The 22417-nt window shown below is 46.3% G+C and overlaps 1 protein-coding gene across 5 annotated transcripts in view; it reads left to right on the top strand.

Moving 5' to 3' along the window:
* wcy (WW domain-containing adapter protein with coiled-coil wacky) overlaps nucleotides 1-21980 on the top strand; it is a 96886-nt gene extending 74906 nt beyond the window's left edge. For 2 of the 5 annotated variants that reach the window (XM_089578305.1, XM_089578308.1), the window contains 7 exons: nucleotides 3803-3853; nucleotides 3986-4045; nucleotides 4212-4383; nucleotides 4490-4667; nucleotides 5183-5310; nucleotides 16352-16436; nucleotides 20899-21980. In XM_089578305.1, the coding sequence (XP_089434431.1) occupies nucleotides 3803-3853; nucleotides 3986-4045; nucleotides 4212-4383; nucleotides 4490-4667; nucleotides 5183-5310; nucleotides 16352-16427 (665 nt within the window). In that variant the 3' untranslated portion in view covers nucleotides 16428-16436; nucleotides 20899-21980. The remainder of the gene's footprint in view (nucleotides 1-3802; nucleotides 3854-3985; nucleotides 4046-4211; nucleotides 4384-4489; nucleotides 4668-5182; nucleotides 5311-16351; nucleotides 16437-20898) is intronic. The other 3 variants (XM_089578306.1, XM_089578309.1, XM_089578307.1) reach the window with 2 other exon arrangements.
* The last annotated feature ends 437 nt before the right edge of the window (nucleotides 21981-22417 follow it).

A 22417-nucleotide genomic window follows, 5' to 3' on the forward strand; every position in this document is an offset into this window, starting at 1 on the left:
TGAGAAAGGAATCTCTTGTGTCCTGCTTGAGAAAGGCCTTTTTTCCACCTTTAAATGGCTTTCCTGGTAAGGCTTCACATTGATATGCTGTGAGCAGTGTTTCTAGGGTAACCTTAACTCTTTCGCTACCGCGGTAAAATGAATGATTTGGACTGTACTGAAAGAAATATTTTTTTAGCAAGAACGAACACACCCAGCTCATATTGCAATGCATGAAATTGTAGCTTATTAGTTGCACTTCTGAATGAAACAAACAGAAGAGTTGTGTGTGCAAAAGTAAATTAACATTTATTTGTGAAATTTGCCAAAAACAAAAAAAAAGTATATAGCAAAAACAAAAATTACCGGCTGCACTAAGCCAGAACTTGATTAGAGGAAAACTGGAATATACAAACTGTTGCACATGTTTATAGCTGTCATTATTCACAGTTTCAGCTATGAGAAAAAATTACTGCACTTTCCATGGCCTGTCAAGTCAGGGGTCATGACTGTGGTGCCACTGTGAAGAGTAATCAGGGGTGAATATGTGAAGCAGAGGTAGACTGACAGGTGCTTCACATAAGATTTTATCTTTGTTCCTCCCTTGTTCTCTGATAGCCGAGCTTGCAGTTTCTACTTTTTTTTTCTTTTTTTTTTCGGTTGGTGTTGAAGGAATTCTATGGGAGGATTGGGGGCGTGGACTTCTTTTCCCTCATCATACCCGAAGATTTCTTGAATAAGCTCCTCCCTGAAAGCCAGCTGATAAAATTTGGCATGTTAGGCAAGCTAAAAAAAATCAGGATCGATGAAATAAGTTTTATCGATGTGGTTCAAAAGCCAGGACACTTTCCAAGTCTTGGCAATAGATGCTGCCGCCACTGAATCATCCGGGTCCGTTACGTGCAAAAACAAACAAACAAAAAGCGAAAAACCAATTTTGAGAAATGATTTTTGATGGCAGAGGGCCAGAATAGATTATTCTGGTATTTCAGTAGAGATATAGTGGTGGCAGGTCAACAATTCCAAAGTATATGATGATTCCAATGAACATCAGCATCTCCAACAGATTCACGTCTTCCCATGAGCCGTCGCGCCGAGCGTATGTTTGCTTGCTCAAAATCTTCATCTATGCATACTTATTAGTGTTTTCGCACGCGGTCTTCATCATTTCCGTCGTGAAGAGCATCAAAAAAAAGTCGAGAGGTCGAGAGAAACTTCGAGCGCCGCTCCGCAGCGATGTGCCGATAACGACACCTAGCTGTCGTCTTGGTTGAAAAACATGACGCGACCTTGAGCATTTGGCAAACTGTCTTCGCCATACGTTGTGAAGACCCTGAAGCACAAAAATAAACTACTGTCATCAATTACAAACCGTATGCACCGCAGAAAGCACACAGCGAACAAAAACAGAGCTTACATGCAAGTACGCGCTGACGTTCCAGGCGCCCGAGGCGAAGTCTCGCTGTCGAAACCGAAATCCGACGTTTGTACATTGTTGCCCGACTAATAACCACTGCTTTCGTAGCAAAAAACGAAACCGAAACCGACCGATGTGCTCGGTGTTAGCTTTCGCTTTTGAGGAGCGCGCGGCGATGCGGACGCCATTTTCTCCGGCTGACGCTGCTGCGGCCGTTCAGAGTTTTATTTTTCACGGCGCCCCCTCATGTCAAAACACTAAAACCAAGGCTGCAATCGAAAGAGCAGTTGTTGAGCTCGCTAACTAGATGGCGGAGCACGTCCACGACGCCCCAAAATGAGCGTTTTTGCGCGGGCGATTTGAATCGATCATATGCGAATGATGGCCTATGGCGCGGTAGCGAAAGAGTTAAAGCTGGAACAATTTTTTTTCATAACGGGGAAGATTGCGTAGTAACGTGTATTGAATCTTTGCATGGGCTTATGTTGCATAAGCAGACATTTGAAGAATTAGTTTGACTCCTTCATTGTCTTCTCTTTTTTACACCCATTTAGTAGTGGGTTGTGCACAGATGGCTTACTTGCTTCAGGTGTTCAGCTGAGAGGGGCACGTTAGTACATAATGTTGACAGAAATGTTGGTTCAGGTACAAAACCACTGATATTGTAGCCTTAATATCGTAGTGCTTAAGTCATTGTAATGTAGTTTGTTGCATATGCAGCTATGCAGTAGTCGCCAAACAAGCATTTTACTGTTCGCATGCGGGAGGTGCGGGGTCCGATCCCCAGTGCCGCCGGGCACCCACCGGTGACACAGTGGGTGCAAGCTCTCTTCCCCTGGCCTGGTGCTCGGCTTCATTAGGGTGAAATGCTTGGGAAATGGGTCTCTGCTGACTCCACCACCTTGAGTACTTGAAACCGCCATGGCACTCTTTGGCCACAGATGCCCTTGCGCCATAAAAAATCCATCATTTAACTGTTGATGCTGCTATGTGGCTTTGCTGAAATGTGCAGAACGCAGGTGCATAGTGCCGCAACTAGCAGGTAGTGATTGCTAGAATTCTCACTGACACAATGCCCTGCATGCTGTTGCATGCAAGCATTATGTTGCACTGAACTGCAAATCTGTAGGTTGCACCATTGACAACTGTCATATCTGTCTGGTGATATGTAGTTTGCTAGCGTTGCTCAGAGTTGGTCTCTCTGGCGGCTCAAAGGTACTAAAGAATTTCTGAGAAACAGTCCAGTTTCAGTAGCAGTGCACTGATTTGCACAGGGAGTGATGATGAAATGAGCCAGGTCAAATTAAAAAGTTTGAAGCTGCACCTCTTCTTGCTGTTTCCTTTTCTCGTGCAAATGTCTTCTTTAAAATTATTTAATAACAGCTGTTCGGACAAACCTGTTGTGTAGTGTCATTGGTAAGGCCTCTGGATAAAATGCACAAGTTTTTGACGTTCCTTTGGCTTTTTATTATTCTTCAGTGCCCATCTTTTATGAATATGCTGTTTTGATTGCCTGAAAACAGGTAAAAGCGGAGGTACGGGGACCTTAAGCACACAGCCAAAACGGTATGGTGTTATCATTTTCTGGCATTGTTAACACTGAGAGGTGGCTTGCAGAGAATAAGGGCTGCAGTTTCCGAAGAGCCCACCAGTTCCTGAGAACAGTTGTCCAAATGTACACCCTCCCACTTTTTTAACCTGAACGCACGAGCGTCGACTGCCCAGTGCAGCGGTGCCGGGGCGAAGCATAGCGGAAATAGGGAGAGGGAACGAGCATGCGTGCTGATCATGCCGCTGTAGCTAGCGTCGTCTGCTTGGCTGTTCTGCTGCGTGCGAAGCAACCCCTGCGAAGCAAGTTTTGTGGCAGAGTTACGTGTTCTATCTGCTGTGTGTTTGTGACTCCGGGCTGGTGGAAATGCGTAGCGTTCCAAGCATGACTCCAGGCACTGGCTGCATTTGCCGGCAGCGCCTCGAGAGCATTTGCTTTAGCGAAATTAACGCGGCTCTAGCGAGGAACCCCTTCAGTCACTTTTTTTTATGTAACGATTGCAACTGGTTTCTTGGGCATGCTAGGCTGTCCCCAAACGTATGCTCTTTTCGGAATCACCCGCGCTATAGGCAGCGGTTAAAAACAATTGCTCTCAACTTCTTGGGGCGCCGATGCTTAACAGCCGATGATGGGAAGGGGTTGCTTCGCACTAATCAGAATAGCCTAGCAGACGACCCTTAGTAATTAAGGGTGTGCCGTTGCCCTCGCTCGCTTTCTCCTCTCCTTTTTCTTCCGGCGCCGAGCAGTCGACGCTCCCGCGTTTAGGTTAAAAAAGTGGGAGGGTGTACATATGTTGTTGCATACTAACAGGTTCCAGCGTTAAACTGGAAATTTCTTCCTTTCTTTTTATTTTTCAGCGTTCAGAACAATACAGCAAGCTATCCAGTTGACGAAACAAGCGCAAAGTAGTGAGTATGCTTTGCGACTTATACCTGTGTGGCTAATTTCACTAGGGTGAATAGCAGCTGAACTTTTGTAATGGCTTCCAAGTCTGGGGAAATCATTTTATCAAATTGTGAAAATCCTCATTTCAACTCTAGATGGTGCAGATGAATGTGGTGAGGCCCTTCACTACACATCACAAGCTGTGGCAAAAAAAGGTGAAGTAGCTCGGAGTGCACAAGCTTGATGAAGGTGTGCACTGTTGGCACACACTTGTGGTGTGACTGCATTCCTGCTGGTGTTACAGAGTGCCTCCTCCTAAAGCAGTTTAGGGTGCAGCATGGTCATTTCATTGTGGGCCAACTCTTGTGATGGTTGGTGCAGCTGCCCAGGTGGAAGCTGCCAGGGAGGCTGCCAGCTTGTCTCCGTACCAGGGCGTGCACCCTGGCCGCAGCCTGCCGCCCATCCAGCAGCAGCAGCCCGTGGCAGCCACAGGCAGTGACAAGGATGCAGACCGGCGTTCTCCTGGCTCCGACTACAGTGCTCACTCTGCCAGGTCTCCCCTCCTCTGTGCTAGCTGGTCGCTGTGGGAACTGTTGTGCAGTTTCGAAGGTGGGATGCACTTGGCCAGCGTATCTAATGCAGTGTGGTGGTCTGTGCAGGCGAGACAGCCCAACCTCAAGCGTGAGCAGCCTGCACAGCCTAAGCGGCACAGGCTCACTCGTATCAGCTGTGCTTAAGCCGTCGGCTCCCAGCCTAACACCCTCGCTGGCCAACTACTACAATGAGGCACTCATCGAGCATGTCACAGGCTGGCAGGCCGACCACGCTGAGCGACAGGTGGGTACACCCCTGTGCTCAGCATCAAGGCACAACGGTTTTGGGGTTCAATGAGTCTCAGAAAGTACAGCTCTTCTATTTTTTTTTAGTAATACCGTGGCAGCGCCAATCATGCTGTCATTCAAAAGTGGCAAAACAGATGAGATCATGAGCGTAGGTGCAGTGTTGGCTGCTCAGCTGTTCCATGACACAAATGCCGCAGCTCGCCTGCAGTGCTCTAAGCGACCATCTGGTCATTGCTGCCTTGATGCTGCGAAAGAATGGGAGAGCTGTACATGTTTGATAGAAATTGTTTAGAATTTACGTTGCTGTGCAGACTGTGCTGAGGTTGTCTGAATGGGTGGTAAAAAATTGCCACCAAATGCATGCTCCGTGTGGGACGCCCTTCCTTCCTTTGGGCTTAGACAGAAAGTGTGCCAAGGCCTTTCAACTTAGCAGGAGTGTAGCTGACTGCGCATGGAAATCTTGCATCGACCTGCTTCCCTCCTTTTAACACCCCCACTTATTCTTTCCAGGCAAACCGGTACAGTGAGGAAGCGCATAGCTTGGGAAGTCTAAACTGCACACGGGTTTCAGCTGAGCTCAAAATGGCCCGGTCTCTTGTCCGATTATCTGAAATTCAAGCAACAGTACAAGAACAGAGGTAAGTCATTATTTGAACATCCTTACACATTGGACTGAAAGCAAACAACGAGGAACAGGGGTCTAAATTGCATCAAGGCAGCTTGCCAGATTTAGGGGGCGTAGTGTAGCTGCCTACATGTGTGTTGAAACAGTACTGCAGTATTTCTCCAATGTATGCAAATCATAACAGCTACTTGGAATGTCCTCTGGAGTTGTCATGGGGAGGAAGGCCCCCTGTCCACATTCAGCAGGGGCACAGTATTCTAGCAGCCTAGGCAGGAGGTACAGGTTCTGTTGGATGGCTCGGCAAATGTCTCTTGTTTCGCTTGACGAGGTTGGCTGGGATATTGTGTGCACTAGTACCATGCCTCTTTATTCCTGCTCGGTCACACATTGTGCAGTCAGACAATTCCCTTGTGTTCCATTTGATTGTTGGTGTAAAGGCTGAATCTCGGAATGTTTCAAGCTTTTGCATTGCAGTTCGAGAGTTGGACAAAAAGCTGACTGATCAGGGGCAGTCGTAATAAAACATGAAAAAACAGACACCAGCTATGAAGTAAAGAAAAATAACGTTTCAGCTTCCGTCATGTTTATCTTTAGGCTGTGGCTAGAGTTCCGTCTAGACAGAACTACAACTTGCGCTAAAGTTCCGTCCAGACGGAACTGTATCTGACACCATACAGTTCCGTCCAGCATTATCTGCCACAAGAGTTATGTCAAGACGGAATTAAAGTTGGCGTTAGGGATTTGGAAACCAGTTTGCTTGCAGACTTTTGCATGTCCATTTAAAAAAGTGGCAATCCTGTTCCGCCTAATGTGTGACAGGATATCCTGTTGCATCATTTTATTTTCCAAGCAGTCAGTGAGAAATGGCAATAGATCGAGTTTTGGCTTAGGTTTGTTGGTGCGTTTGCATAATGCTTGTTAACCGTTTGTGTACGTCTTAGTCTTTTTCGCGCTACGTCATCTTGCAGCACAAATAGCGACGGCATCGCATCACTTCACGAAGAGTTTCTGCACTCTGCTTCTAACAGTGTCATTTTCCCGATCCTGCATGCACGCACGGAAGTTATACCTTCGAGGATGTAACTAAGCGCAGTACGCGGACAGATATTTTGGTGACGTATACGTGCGTAGAGAGAACATCTGCATACAGCTTTGTCAACTGGTTATTCCAGAGGCAAAGGAATGCTTTATGTGGGTAGAAATCACCCATTTTGTATAGTATGGATCGTACGGACGGTAGACAGTTTTAGATTCACGTACGTAGAACCTTCACGCACGTTAACATGAGCAGTCAACGTAGCGTACGCTCGTGTCGCTTCGTAGTTTTAGCTACACATGCGGGACACAAACTGCGTAGATCTGCCATAGAACCTAAAAAATGCGCTAGCATGTTGTGCTGCGTCATCTAGTACAGATAAAGAAAACTAATTTTGCTTAGACGAGCTGCTTGGAGCGGAGCCAGGCCAAGCCACAGTGCGGGCGGTAAACACTTTCCCCCTTTCTTCTGACAAACGTTGAGCGATTTCATTCCACCGAACTGTATGTTGCATGTTATCTTCAAAGGGATTGCATTCCTTCACGTCCCGCATCATATTTAAATCATCGCTTTTCGAGAAGCGAAGGCGCGCTGGTGTCCCACTCATGTTGACGACGTCTGCGTGTGGAGCCAAGACGTGCACCGTTTTGCTTTTCCCGCTGACTGTGCCGAGGGTCTCGTGATATCCCGCGAGGTTTTGAGCTTCGCGTGGTCTCGCGAGACCGTCGGCACACTCGTTGCTATGACGACCACAAACGCTTCTCCGTCAGGCTTAGGAGCTGCTGAAACGGATTTCTATCTGGAAAACAAAAGCTAGTTCTCACCTAAAACTTCATGTGAGAGCAAGAATGGACAAACTGAAGGCAAATACAGCAGTTTACAGCACGATACCACGCCGAGGGATTAGCGACGAAGCTGTTATCGTTGTGAAGCGGGCGGGCAGGCGTCGCCATCTTGCCAACGCCACGTACGCAAGCAACGTGAAGACCGCAACGCAAAGATCCGAATCTCGCGTACGTCCGTGCGACCCACACAGACACTTCACGTTCTGCGCATGCGCACTGGTGATCCGTAAGCGCTCTACTTACGTGAAGCTTCTGTGTACGTGAAACTAAAACTGCCTATTGTATGGACGGAGCTCTAGCTGCAGTAAATATTCCGTCTGGACGGAACTGCAGCAGCAGCAAATGTTCCGTCTGGACGGAACGCTAGGCACTCCATTATCTTTATTTCATGGTTAATGTTTGCTTTCTCTTGTTTTAATAAGGCTTTGCATTGTGATGCTTCCTTTTATCCTCCTGTCATGATATTTTTCTATGCCACCTTTGTATTTGCTAGATGTAGCTGCGTACAGCTTGGTGCACAGCACTGAGGTTCTTGGCTGCTGCTTGTGCCTGTCGACACCCTTTACGAGATGTGAAATAAGAACTTGGCTTGTGTGTGTTTAGCGATATTAGTCTTTCAAAGCTTCTCTGGTCATGAAATTTCCGGCAAATTTTCATATAGGGTCTTTGCCGGTTACTAGAGACACCACTGTTTGAAAAAGTGCATCGAGCTGCCGCAGGACTCCAGCTGCCATTATACCGTATAATCTCATGTAAGGGCCACACCCTTGTATGGACCGCACTTTGTTTTGGACTAGATAATTGAGAAAAAAAAAGTTATATACTGTATTTACTCGCATAATGATCGCACTCGCGTAATGATCGCACCCCTACAAAATTCAATTTTTTTTTTTTTCCCACGTAATGATCGCAGCCTGAACTTTCCACTGCAATTTGTCGACGATGTCGAGTCTAGCCGACGATGATCGTACTTGCCATCTGTCTGACAGATGGCACGTGCAGATGACCATCTTGCTCTGTCAGCATTACAGCGGCAGAAGCCTGTTGGTTGACCTGCGCTCACACGGGCAGTATAAATGTGGTTATGCTTAATCCCGGATGCCAAACTTAACTGCGGTTATCTTGAATCACGGTTCGCTGTTGTCCCAAGGCTCGCCAACGTTCTGGGTTGCGGTGCAACGAATGAAGTGACGCGGTGATCCGGCTAAACTTTCTAGTTCTCATAAATAATAAGCCCTGGGATACGGGAACGTCAAAAATGAATCCTCCTTGAGGATCGCTGGCCTGTACCGAGTTGCTGGTAGGAGTAATAACTGCGATACAAGCTAGTTTTACATTCGCAGCCGCATAGCAGCTGTCGCCGTTGCAGCGCGACTGACCCGATCTGCTTGCACGCCAGCTCCGCTGCTAAGGCGTCGCAGAAATCGATCGTATATATTTCTTTTAATAGGAACCAATTATAGATTGTCAGTAAGGCAGCACCATAAGTAGAACATTCATTATAGCGTTGGTCAATTCAAAAACGCTGTCCACTGTGGCTTTGATACGAAACAAGTTAGGCCTAGCGACGACTAGGGAGTACAGAGCGCCGTCGTCCGCGTGCTCGCGGGTGGCACTATTACGGTAAGCGTGCGGAATCCAGTGCTCCGAGCATTGCGAGCGTGTCACCTAAGTACATCAACTATATGGCAGGGACTGGACATTTTTCAGCGTAACGGCGGTAAAATGCGTAGCTTGAGTGCCTCGGGATGTTGCTGTTGTAGTACAGTCAAGCCCACTTATAACAATATTCAAGTGCCATGGAAATACCATTGTTATAACCAATAATTGTTATAACAGGGTTGTGCCGAAAAAAAGAAAAGATGACAAACTTCAGAGCATTTACTGACAGTAAATACTTGGAGGAGTTTGATTGTCCTAATACCTGTAAAAGCTCACTAATTCGAACTTCAGGGAACCGGAACAATGTTCACCGTTCACCGATGATCAAAGCACCGCCATCACTGCATCAGCGGGAGCTTCGCACACCTTCACATCACAGGAATCAAGCCGGCTTTTTGGAAGCTATTCTTATGGGAAATTCAAGAAGCATGCAGAACCAAGGGTGCGGTGACAGCTGACAAGAGAAAAACCGTGCTGGCTGCATGCACGCGCGCTGCACTGAATGATTAGGGGTACGCATGGCGTGCGTAGCCAATGCAGCAATGCAGCAGCTCTCCTGACGCGATGACGCCTGCCTCTTTTGCTTTCGTGGCGTTGCTGTGCCAGCTTAGTCCATTGGTCGGCCCCACACATGCACGCTTTTGTGTTGTAAACATGGTTTTGCTGGTGTGGTTGTAGCATTTCCTTCTTTTTTTTTTCTATAATGGTTGACAATTACCAGATTTAATTGTTATAACCAATAATGTGCCTTGACAGCATTGCTATAAGCAGTTTATTTTACCATAGAACACATGGCAAAGCTGATGGTGCCATGACCGACCATTGTTATATCCGATATATTGTTATAACCAGTATTGTTATAAGTGGACTTGACTGTACGGTATTGCTGTGCCATCGGACGAGATCGAAGGCTGCATAAAAGTGCCTTCGCGCAGCACTATGCACACTGCCTATTTTGATGCGTTCCTCTTGGAATGTGATTTAGTGCGAAGAAAGTACGTTCTTGAAGCGGGCCAGCTTGTGCGCTTTTCGCACAATACCTTCTTGGTTAACGACGTAAGCCGAGATTGCCGAGCTCGGTTCGCGATAATCGCGTTTAGCGGCGTAACCGCGAGTAGCACGCCCATGTGACAAGGGTTGTCTGCCTGCAACTTGTTTGCGTTTTCGGTGCTCAAAAATTTTTTGTAAAAAATTTACCCCGCGTAAATTGATCGCACCCCTAAATTTGCGTCAGTTTTTTAAAAAAAAAAGTGCGATCATTATGCGAGTAAATACGATATTTTTTTTTATTTGTGTATGGGTCACACCTTGAGAATTCACCCCTGAATTAAAAAAAAAAGTGTGGCCCTTACACGAGCTTATACTGTGTTTCGAGCAGTATGTGCATCTAAACGTTTGGAATTTTTCGTGACTGTTTTATTAGCTTACGATATAAATGGGCTGTAGCATTCAGCTTTCAAATAAAATTTTGCACTTTGATGAGACAACGCTAATGACATACCATATTTACACGTTTCTAAGTTGACTCGAATATAAGTTGGCCCCTGATATCTCATGTCAGGGGAAAAAGCAAAAATTTGAGGTTGCTTAAGCTTCACCTTTAAGAGTAGAACACGATATCCCGCTGGTGCTTATCATCACCTGCTATCGGCAGCTGGGCGCTGACATGCCCATGGGTTGTTGCTTGGTCGTTGCTTGTCTCATGCCTTCACTCCGTTCCCTCCATAACATTTGCAGTATGCAAGCGAAAGCGTCACCGCTGTCTGAATTCAGCGCTTGCTTTAGAAAGCAGATGACGCTTGATCGCTACACTAAAGGCGCAGTCGCACTAGATCGATTTTGGTCAGCAGTAAGGTGACAAATGCATTTTCTGCGTTGCCTTTGCCCCTGTCATACGACGCTGGAGCCGGTGGCGCACTGATGGTCGGGGTACGGCGGTATGGGTGGTCGAGATCGGAGGAGTCGGTCACCATCCGTGCTTCACTTTGCCCCCCACGGCAGCACTGTGGCCCCTGTGGCGTTGATTTCGATATCTGCTGCTTGTTTCGTGAATATCCTTTGTATTCGCTAAATGAGTGCCTCAAAGTAATAGTGCAGTAATACAGTATGAACTTGTATAAGAGTCGCAGTTTAAAAAAAAAAAAACGTGGGTTTGAATTTTGAAGCTGTGGCCCATACACAAATTCAAAGTGAACATATAACCGCATTTTTTTTCTCAATTATCAAGTCCCAAACGGTGAGGCCCATACGCGGGCACGGCCCTTACATGTGATTATACGGTAGTATACACCATACAGCATTTACCCATTGTTCACAATATTCTCCCAGGAACGCGCAGAAGTTGACAACTGCACTGCATGGCTACTGTTTACTTAGTTTTGTGTACAAAAAAAAGAAAAAAAAGCGTTGCTCATTCGCATAATATAAAATGCCTGAGCTCTCCTTGTGTTAAATATTTTATCTTCTGCACTGGTTGTAGCTTTACTTGTTTTGCATAGTAGGATGAATCTGCAAGCAGCGCCGATGGTAGCGAATGCTCGTCTGGGAAACGTTTGATGGCCGGGTTGCTGATGCCACGTTTAACTGGCGCTCCCGCTAATTGCATCTGCTTTCTCTGATGTGGCCAGTAATCAATTTTCTGTCGCTTTGTCCAGAAATGCATTCAGTGTCCTTGTACATCAGTTGAAATGGCCTAATTTTTTGCCCACAAGTGACAGCTGCCGAACCCTTCCAGCATTGCTCGGCAGATTGGATCACACAAGCGCTTCCCGCTAGTTGTACGCCGCTAGTTGTACGCTTGTGCGGTGACGTGAGCAGTCGTCTGTTTGAGGTCACTGTTGCCAGAACTGCACTGGTTCTCCATTTGAATTTGCTAAAACATGAATTTGCTCTTCTTAAGGGGGGAAGAGGGTCTTAGAAATGAATTTTTATTAATGATGTCACAACAATGAAATCTTCAGGGAATATGCATTTTTGCGGGCTGATTGCAAATATGTAATTTAATTTTATGTACAACAAGTCCTTATGCACTTATGCTAGTATATGTTAGGTAACTTTTGCCGAGTTTGAAAGAAATTCTACTGCAGGGAACTTGTTAGACTGCATGCCATTGGTTTCTCTTGACATCAAGCTATGCAATAAGGGTGAAATTATTATCCTGCCTCTTGTAGAAAGTGAGCTATAGGATTTTGAAATCATCAGTTTCTTCCCGTTTGTGAAGTGGCAAATTCAAAACCCTGTAACTCAACTTCTATGACAGGCAGGATAATAATTTTGCCCTTATTGCATAGTTTGATGTCAAGACAAGCCAATGAATGGCATGCGTCCTAGCAAGTTTCCTGCAGCAAAATTTATTGAAAGCTGTTGGCAAAAAGTTGCATGACATATAATATAAGTGTACAAGGACTTGTTTCACATAAAATTAGATTACATATTTGAAATCAGCATGGAAAAATACATGTTTCTTGAAGATTCCATTATTATGACTTCATAAACAAATTTTTATTTCTAAGACCAGCTTCCCCCCTTAATCGCCGAATTGGGCTCACGAATCCTGCGTGCTCACTAGGTCTACTCGTTACAGAAGGGGCCCGTTGTCTACTTTTTTGAAGTGTGAGGCTATGAAGTGCCTTCCAGAAGCATGCAAATATTTCAAGGCAGAGCTGAAACCACCTGTTTCTTGCCGTGCTACTGCCCGTTTCATTTCCCTCGGAAGCTGTTGTCACCGTGACAGGGAACCAACAAGGTCGACTTTCTCGGTCATGCCTGTGTAACCGGAACGGCATACCGACATGTAACAAATGCTTAGCATGGTTCCACGCACACAAGTTGCATCACCTGAACACTCAAAAGCACTGTAAACATCGAATAGTATCACCATCAAACTAACAGCAGAGGGGCTTCCTGCTCGGTCATGACAGCACCGAGCTTCTCAGACGTGGCAGCTGCAAGCAGCATATGAAGCTCTCCCTTAGTGTTGTGGAGAAGTTTCGTGACCAGAAAGCATTGCAGGACTGTAATCCTCTCATGTGACACATCTGCCCAATTAGCTCAGTGTAGCTTGCCAGTGGACACACGTTGCAAGTTTCTACTGTAAGATAGGTGAAGAAGACGTTTTTATTATTTAGCTTCTTATTCTTATTATTGACATGTGTATCTCTAGTGAGTTGGGAGCATTGTTTTACAGGGGTGTTAGGCCCCAATCTCCCGTCCGCAGAGAGGAGGAGAATGAAGTGACGGGGGGGGGGGGCTGAGTAGTGGTGAGTATGAAGCCTGGTGCGGCATATGCATGGAGGAAAGGAAGGATAACTATGGTGGTTGTGAGGCATGCTACAAGGGTAGCTTGGTGTAGCTTCAACGGTGGTGCAAATACTGAAGAGGGAGCCGTACATTTGCTGCCTCCTCCTCTTCTTTGGCTGTGTGGCACGTGCTTGGGTCACAACATGCCACCTCAGTGCCATCACCACACAATGAAGGTGGTGATGTGAACCCCTCTCTGTGATGGTGCTCAGTGTGGTGCTCGGCTGCTAACCCGAAGGACACGGGTTTGATCCCGGCCGTGGTGGTTGAATTTTGATGAAAGCAAAATTCTAGAGGCCCGTGTACTGTGCGATGTCACTGCACGTTAAAGAACCCCAGGTGGCCGAAATTTTCGGAGCCCTGCACCACGGTGCCTCTCATAGCTTTGGGACCCCCATAAACCAACGGTGCTCATAGTCAGGTAATTGAGGTTACACTCTTATGACTTCACTGTGACCACGCTATCCTGTTAGATGAGCCCCGGCAAGCCTTTGGAAGTGTTTGAGTGGCTGCATACTCCTCTCCTACTGTGACTTTTCAGAAAGTCCCAACTTTTCCTGCATATACTCAGTCTTATCCTCTTGCTTCGGGGCGTTAACGTGGACAACCATCTTCACCAGTCTTTGTGAGCAGTTGACGCTGGATCTTGCCGCCATCCATAAGACATGTATTAACCGTGTAGATGTCTTGTACTAGAAAGCATTTCGCATCTTGTTACGCATTTCACTCATCACACAGCCAGAGTATGCACCCTTAAGCGGTTTAGTGGTTGATTGTTTTAGTAAATGGTACGAAAGTTTGCTGTTCCATTTTGAAATGTTGGCGTACTTTGGAGAGCTGACAGCTGACTGGCAGAGGCCATGAAGCTTCTGCTTGCAAGTGTCCCAACTGGTGAGCTAATCTTCGTGGGTCTCAAACCACACCCTTGTTGTATTCTTTAGATGGAAGATGACATTAGCCAGCTGGAATGTCACGTCCCACCTGTTGTTTGTGCGTACACACTTCTCCTCTCCTCACATTGGCACCGACCATTCTGCATAAGGTCCTGGGAACTCGCGGTGATGGCCGCCGAGGTAGTGGATACTGGTGCAGCATCCCTGTCGTGTGGCATGCTGATGTAGTCCGCTGCGGAGTTCTCTGTTGGCTGTAGTGGTACCCCGCACCTCAATCAATAATTTAATGTAATCATATGTTCACAAATGAGGAATATATACAGTAGAACCTCATTGATACATTGTTGGTTTGTGCACTCAAAGTTGCAGGTGATTAAAATGTCCAGTAGAGTTACTGTTTCTTCTGGCAGATATGTTCCCGGATAAAACAATTTCCTGACAAGTATTTTCATAATTTTGACAAATGCTGGTCGTACAATAAGGAGTGTGTGAATATTCAAAACTTAGTATAGTTTGCGAATAGCGTTTACTATTTGATTCACGCTGCAATTTCACTATTCGGACCTCTTAATCTACACGTGTGACAAAACATAGCGACATTCCCAGACTGCATTGTCACATGAGTTGAATTGGAACCTGCCCTTTCCTCATAGAGTCGGCTGCGGTGATGCTAGGCCTTACATAATATCACTGTGTTGACAGCCTCCACAATGCAGTCGACAGCTGGCTGTGAACCTGACTGCTAGCAGTCCTCCTGTTTTAGACGGAGAATACTGCAAGAGGTGAAGGTGCAGCCCGCAAGCGCTGTTGTGGCTGGCTGTTTTGGGCGGCCGCTTCAATTGTCATCAGAGCTGCCACAGAGGACAAGGAAAAAGCATACGGCAGAAACATTGGGCTGGCTCATGCACCGTCCCGGGGCATCTAACAGCTTGCTTTTGGGCCTCGTCTTAGCGAAAACGTCTGGGCCCATCTCAGTCCAGTGAAACCAGGGCGCGAGGGCTAAGCGGGCTATGTGCCATTGTGAACGCTGCGTTTAGTCACAACCGGCGCTTTGTCTTGAGCCGTCATGAGGTAGCATGGAAGGGATCGTCTCAGCTTGTGCTGCAGCTTCGACGAGCCAAATAACTACTCACTGTTCACTGTGACGGCGTAGACAATTTTGATTTGAACATGCATTCTGCTGCTGGTGTATTTAGCTAAACATGTATCATAAGACCCTGGATGACGTCACTCCTGCCGTAAGGAGGTATCTGGCCACCTTACAAGGCTTCATGATATTGCTTCCTGAGTTATTGCTCCTTTGTCATGTAAAGCATTAAGTTAAACTGTGATACCATTATTTTTTTTTTTTTTCAGAGTGCAGTTGTTATCTAAAGAATTGGAAATAAGGTATCAGTCTGCAAAATAAAGTTTATTACTGTTGCTACTGCGTGATTGCTTCTTCCTTTTTAATGACTGGTAGTCCTTACGGGCATAGTAAATTATGTTGATTGGTGGAGACATGACTGGTAGTCCTTAGAGGCATAGTAAATTAGTGTGTTGGTTGGTGGAGACAATTTTTTTGTGATATCATTGTCTTTGTTCCTTTTCATAGCTGTGCTTTGCTGCGAAGCGTATGACTTTTGTTTGAACTACTTGTACCGATGTTTGAAATTATTCAAAACTATGAAAAAAATATTTTCTTTTTATTTGATTCAATTTGAAACCATTTTAATTAATTGTATTCGCTTCACAAACAAAATTTTATATTTGTGCACCTCTACCCATAATGCGTCTGGCGACCAACAGCTGATGCACAAACATACCAGTGAGCTGAGTCTCGGGTAACGTGACATGAGGAGCTGGATGCAGTGGTAGTCATCCGCCGTTGTGGCTTCTCTGCGGTGCCTAGGTGCGGAGGGACGAAGTGTCAGAAAACTACTACAGTGCGCTAACATGCGGGCGGGCTGTTCCCACAGGGGCACAACATGCGATGGCAGCTTCCCCTCAGTGCATTGGTACACCGGGCTGAAGCATTTGTAAACGTGAAGATGCCAGCTGCCTATATCGTTGCCGTCAACATGCCAGATATGGTGCTGAGTGTTAAGCACTGCAAAGGAAGCCTTAGGTGCTAATCAACATTTGTATCACGTCAACCATGTTCTACTGTACATGCAGAGGGAGACAGCAGCACAAGCACCACCCTCACCTGCAGGCGTGGCTAAAGTTCGTGGTCACAACCACTCTGAAATTTGCTTCTTTTACTGCGTGCTGCATTGGCTGTGGTGCAGCTGTTGGGACGGGCGCGTGGGGTCATGCATGTTTTTGTCTTCCTTGCAGGTCCCTATTTTTAAGACAACTAATTAAAGAGCTGGAGGAGCTGAAGAGCCAGGTGAACTATATGTCCGACTCATAGTGAGTTTAGGTAAGTTCATCTCTCCCTTCTGTAAGTGCCCTGTGGGTGATCTGTTAGTGTAGACACTGTGTTAAATTTCAACTGCTGGAAATGGCCTGTCTGACATGTTGTTCGGGAGTCTTCAATTCAATTCAATTCTTTATTTTCCTTCCATGGAAAGGGTGAGGTGTGGCAAAGGGCTGACTTGCCTGGCGAATGCTTCAGCACCCTTGTACAGTTTGCAAGACAGTGGCAAAAAAAAAATGTTGAAAAAAATTTATTTGAACATCTTATTTATTTATTTACAGATACTGCTGTCTCGGTTGAGACATTACAGGAGTGTTTACATGGAAATGAAAATCGTAATACATAAGTAGGCACTTGTTTCAAAAACTGCTCAGGTGGTAGTTTATTTATTTGTTTATTTATTTACAGATACTGCTGTCTCGGTTGAGACATTGCGAGAATGTTTACATAGAAATGAAAATCACAATACATAAGTAGGCACTTGTTTCAAAAAATGCTCCGGTGGTAGCTGTCGTAACGAACCATCAAGTTTATTCCACATAACGTTCAAAAGGGTTGAGAATTGGGCGAGTTGGTACGCATACTGCTGTGGCACCACGAGGACAGGGACGGAGACTGAGTGATGACAACACAAGTCCACACAGTTATTCCAGTTTTTAACTGTGTGTGGGAAAAAAAGAAAATTTATGGAAATCAAGCAGTGACCTGAATGGTGTAACGTTCATAGGATTGGTCTGGTGGGTCACACGTGCAGAGTCACTAGCGAATGAAATGGGGGCAGCTAAAGAAACGGACTTGTGCACAACTTTGTGTAGCATGATGAGCTGGTCCTACTTGTGTCGATGCTCGAGGGAACTCGGTGATAACACAGGGTAATGATTTGAAGGGGGAAGTTGCGGTCATAGCTGTTAAAAATGAATCTGATTGCTTCTTTCTGTACCAACTCAAGTTATTTGCCATGCACTAGATGAGGTGACCACATGACTGATGCGTATTCAAGAAGAGGCCCAACCAGGATCTATAAGCTGTTAGTTTTTGTTTTTATGTGATTTTTGTTGTAGACACCAGTAGGAACAACACAATGTGGAAACTTGATTCCGATCTGGAACCAGCTTGGTTGACTTCACGTCTGCCAATAAAGTGCTCTGCCAGTGTCTCTCATTTGGGACGGTTCCTGCCGGCCTTCGTAAGGAGCGGGGCATGCATATTTTCCGGTCATATCATCGAGTCTTTTAATGCATTATCCTTATGGGAGATTCGCTGGGCCCACGCCGATTTATCGTAAAATGTGGGTCGTCGAATGAAGGGGGAACGCGTAATAGAAGTTCCATTGTAACAACACATTTTCCTCACACGGAGGGGAATGATCAGTGGGCAAGTGAGAGGGAAGAATGTGATGCCCACCACATGATTTTTAGCACTGAAAGAGTGGAAATCTCGAAACCTTCAGCACATGCAAAGGCATGTTCATACTGGCGGGTTGCAGATGTCATGCAACAAGCTTTGATTGTTCATGTCTGCACGGTATCACAGACAAGTCGCAAGCAACCGGAACAAGTCAACCAGAACGGGTCACGCGACATCCCTGGCTCCCTGGTGTGTTAGTAGTAGACAAGGTACTATACAATGTCCTGGGATGGCGTAAACTGTTATGACTGGGGCAAATCAAAAGTGGCGCTGGTGCCTGGCAGGGATGGTGGGTGTAGCGGGGAGCTGGCCTCGGCTCTCCTTCTGCAGGCTTACTCTGATGGCCCACCAGTGTTGGCTCCTCTCTCCAGCAGGAGCAGTTGGGTGAAAGCGGGAATGTCGCACGGACGCAAACACCAGAAGAAGTTCATTGATGTCCAGGCTGCAGCTTTTGGCCACTCCCTAGGGAACCACCACTTAGATATGAGAGAAAATTCAGTAGCCTAGAATGTAGCAGTTAATTAGAGTGGAGCGCATTGTTGCTGGTGCTGCCAAAGGGCGAAGCATGATGGGCAAAAGAGAGCAGGGACTCTGAACAGCCCTTCCTAACTTGAAGATCATGTTGTAAGCAGTGCGCATGTATTGCATACATACCAGTGCATACTGGATGTATTCCTCTGCAGGAGTATGTAAAGTTCCTGGCTTCTCTCAGTTCACAACATTCGAACACTTAATGGGGCGTGTATGTGATTTCAGAACTCTTTAAATTATCAGCCGTTCTTTAAGAGGAGTACAGTTGTATCAATTTTGGAACATTTGATAATAAAATTATAAATAAATAGTGGGAATAGCACAGACAAAATACAAAAGTATCAAATAAATAGAAAACATCAACAAATATCAAATTATCTCCTGGACTTGCCCCCCCCCCCCCCCCCCCTTCAGTAGCACTGCCTAGCATTGAATTGGATTTAAAATTAAGCCTTTGCCTTTGGAGAAGGGAGGAGAGTTGTGGCCCAGGAGCCCCTTTGACAAAGGATGTACAGCTCTAAGGGTTTGCTTCTGAGCCCCGCATTTTTCTTCTCCCTAATTTCTTGAAGAAGGGAGAGCCCTTGGACTGTATAATTTTGTCAAAGGCTGTGCATATTGCGATGAAAGACATTCAAGTTTGTAGGCTTTGCTACATGTTCGTTTAGAGAGTGGCCTATTTCTTGTCACCAACACTGTGGCAATATCGAGTATGCGAGGCAGTGGAATTGTAAAAAAATGCAGACATGATGGAGCAGCAATGCTACCGTGGCATAATTCAAGAAATAAAGCCTTATGTAAATGCTACACGAGTGCCGTCGAACCGAATGTCATTCCACTCAGCTGCCAATCTTGTGCGGCTGCAGGAGTTTTTTTTCCAACGGCATTCGGTTCAGTTGTCATTTGAGTCAACAAAGCACTGCGGTAACATTCAAGAGTTTCAAATGCCTTCCAAAGACAAACACGTGTTCCCTTTTATGCAGTGTCTTCACGGCATAATTTCGAAAAATAAAAGAGAAATTATGGACAAAAGGTTGCTTTAATTAAAGAATTTTCACACACATTACTTGAAATGGTATATCTTTTTTAATTAATATGGCAGAGGTAGGTACAGGTAATGAGTAGCATTTTGCCAGTATCCTTCAAGAGGCCTAAGTGTAGAGTTAAATTCAGAACAATGCAGGGAGTTGTGAGAAGCTAGATAATTCATGTGACATTAAGAGGCAGGAAGGGAGCCATCCTTGTCGATATCAAGAAAGTGGCATGGGTAGGGCATGTAATGCAAAGGCTACATAGGAATGGACTGGCTACCAAGAGCAGGCAAACATAGAAGGGGGTGGCGAAAGTATGGTGGGCGAACGAGATTCGAAAGTTATGGCCACAGCTGGCACAGGGCAAAGTTAACCGGGATGATTTGAGAAAAGCCTTTTCCCTGCAGTGGGCCTTTAGGCTGATGCCGATGTAGCTCCGATGCCAGCTCTGGTGGTATTATTTGGTCTCATTGGCCGCTCCCCAGGTTTGGAGTCTGCAAGCACCATAGGAAATGGAAAGTGTTCATCTGCGTTTCCTGTTTCATCATTACCAGCAGATGTGGCACATGCACCAAAAGAGTGAGCAGGCAGCAATGCATATGCACAGGCCCAACGAAAAATCAGCGTTGCTATGCAGTGAAAAGAAACGAAGGTAGTACCTCACAGTAATACTTTCAACTTGCATTTATTAAAAGAGAGAGAACCACAAAATAGCATTTACAGCTACTTTTTTAATTGCTAACAATATTCTTTGCAGAGCCAAGCTGTATGCTTCAAAGATTCAGCCTGTGTTATCAGAAGAGAACTTAACAGCAGCAGCGTTGCTGCAATATGAGGAAAGAAGGCTGTATAGAGCTTTTGGAAATCGTGAAGCACCGCAGAACTTGGTTGAGTCGCGAATCACTCAAATGGCTTTTGAGTGTGTATGTGTGTAGCACAGGCATTAAATGGCGTGGTGGACCACCTCAGTGTGTAGGACAGGACTTGGGCTGCAAAGTCCACTGACATTCTGTGGCTCCAGACTCTTATTGGATGCAAGCAGTGTAAGACCCAACTTGCAGGCTGGCATCATTATTTCTTTTGTTGCATGCACGCTTTGAATGGAGGGCCATGTTTCCTTATGTCGCTGTGTCCTGTAAAACGTCCCTGCATTGTTTTGAAAGGTGAGGTGTGTGACACATTCTGCTGGCCGTTTCTTATTTCCCAGCGAGGTTCCCGTTCTGCTGCTTCATGTTACAAAGTTAGGCATTTGGTTGTATGATGGTGAGAAGCATTTTCTAAAGAAAGCAACTGGATGAGAGACATTTGCGCCTCCCTCTCTCTTTTCCTGCTGCTGTGAACTCTTGTAGATCCGGGGTGCTGTGGCCTCGGGGCCCATGCCATTTGTGACGAGGAGGGCCACACCTGGGCTGGCTCTTTATAAAATCGCATGGGTGTGTGCCGCACACAGTCCACCTGCGCAGGGAAAGTCTGACTGCCAGGCGCGCGTGTGCACGCAGGTTTTAAGGAACCAAGTTGCCACACGGAGCAGCGGGTGCGCCGGCCGGACCCGGCGTGCAGCGGCCTTTTCTACACGATGCCCGGTTGTGAGCGCCCCCCTGTACAGAGCACACCGGGCGGGCCTTGTGGCTGATGCGGTCTGGATAGCTTTCCGTGTGCCTTGCAGGCTTGTGGACGTTTTGGTAATTTTGACAAAAGGCTGGTGCCGTGCGTCTCTGTGTTGTACATATAACGCCGCTCTCCCTTCTTCCCTTGTTGTATATTTCAATTGCATCTTGAGCGGGGTTTTGGGCCCAGCACCTGCAGTGTACATAACATCTCTCTGTCAGTTTTTTTTTTCATCGCTGCGCTTGGGGAACTCTTATCATACACACGTGGTTTTTCATACTGGAGGTATGCGGTTGACGGAGTGGACTTTAATAAAGTGATCTGTGCAATGCTTTTTCGTCCCGGTCACGGGACGCCGGCGTGCGGTGCACACTTTGGTTCTTCTGCCCGGCGTAGCTAGCGGGGCCCACTCAGAAAGTTTTGTGTTCTTATAGTGCATATTGCAGAGGCTTCATGACACGTGCATTTGCGTTCGACGTGCCAAGTGTGTTTTTATGTTGCAGTCGGGGGTCCGCACCCATGTCTGCTGCCGTGCCAGCAGAAATGTTAGCTGGCCACCTGCGATCGGTGCTTGGGTCTGCCGTGTTTCCTCCTCCCCAAGCAGGGGAGGCTTTCTTCAACACCGTTGTTGGCATTCAGAGTTTAGTGCTTTAGGTTCAGTAGTGCAACACTGACTCTGCCAGCATTAGTGCTGGCATAGAACTCTGTTTAGTTGGACATACTGAGTCGGGGACGTTTTTTTATCGGTGCGAAGAAAGGGCTCGTTTTCCGAAGGAAGCAACGTGCGTGTTCATTGATTAGCCCGCCCTTCCTCTTCCCCCATCTCTTTCTGTTCGAGTGCCCGCGCCGCGAATCAATTTTGGTGATGTCCTGCTAATGGAAAGGTACCTTTATTTTTCCCTTTTTACATTTTTTCGCGCTTAGACAAAAACAAAAGAAGTGGAATAAACTGAGTTTGTTGCGCAGCATAGGGTCCAGTCGTCTGTGTGTATTTATTTTGGGGGCGTGCTGCTGCACAAGCGCACTGTGCCGCAATGTGGTTGCATGGAAGCAAGGTGGGCATCATCTGAAAAAACTAGTATGGCCTGACGGCAACAGCAGATTACATTGAGCGACCTGGCTGTGCCCAAAGCGGCGCACCAACTCACTCACGAGTTGTACTTGGGTGGCGCAACTGCCTTGATTTCATGGGCACAGCTTTTGTACCAATTGGACCCATGGGTTTTGTTGGGAACGCCCCATCCAGGGAGAGTGCATATCCGAACTGTCTGCTAAAAGAACATTTCTGACAACAGCCAAGAACACGATTAACAGCACGCAGTATTATTACTTCTGTGACACAATGGACACCACAGAAAAAAAAAATCTACGGTGCAATGGATTAGCCCCGTGCTTTTAAACATGTAGGGC

The sequence above is a fragment of the Amblyomma mixtum genome, chromosome 3 (genome assembly GCF_055824585.1).
Source record: "Amblyomma mixtum isolate Tamu chromosome 3, ASM5582458v1, whole genome shotgun sequence".
NCBI lineage: Eukaryota > Metazoa > Arthropoda > Arachnida > Ixodida > Ixodidae > Amblyomma > Amblyomma mixtum.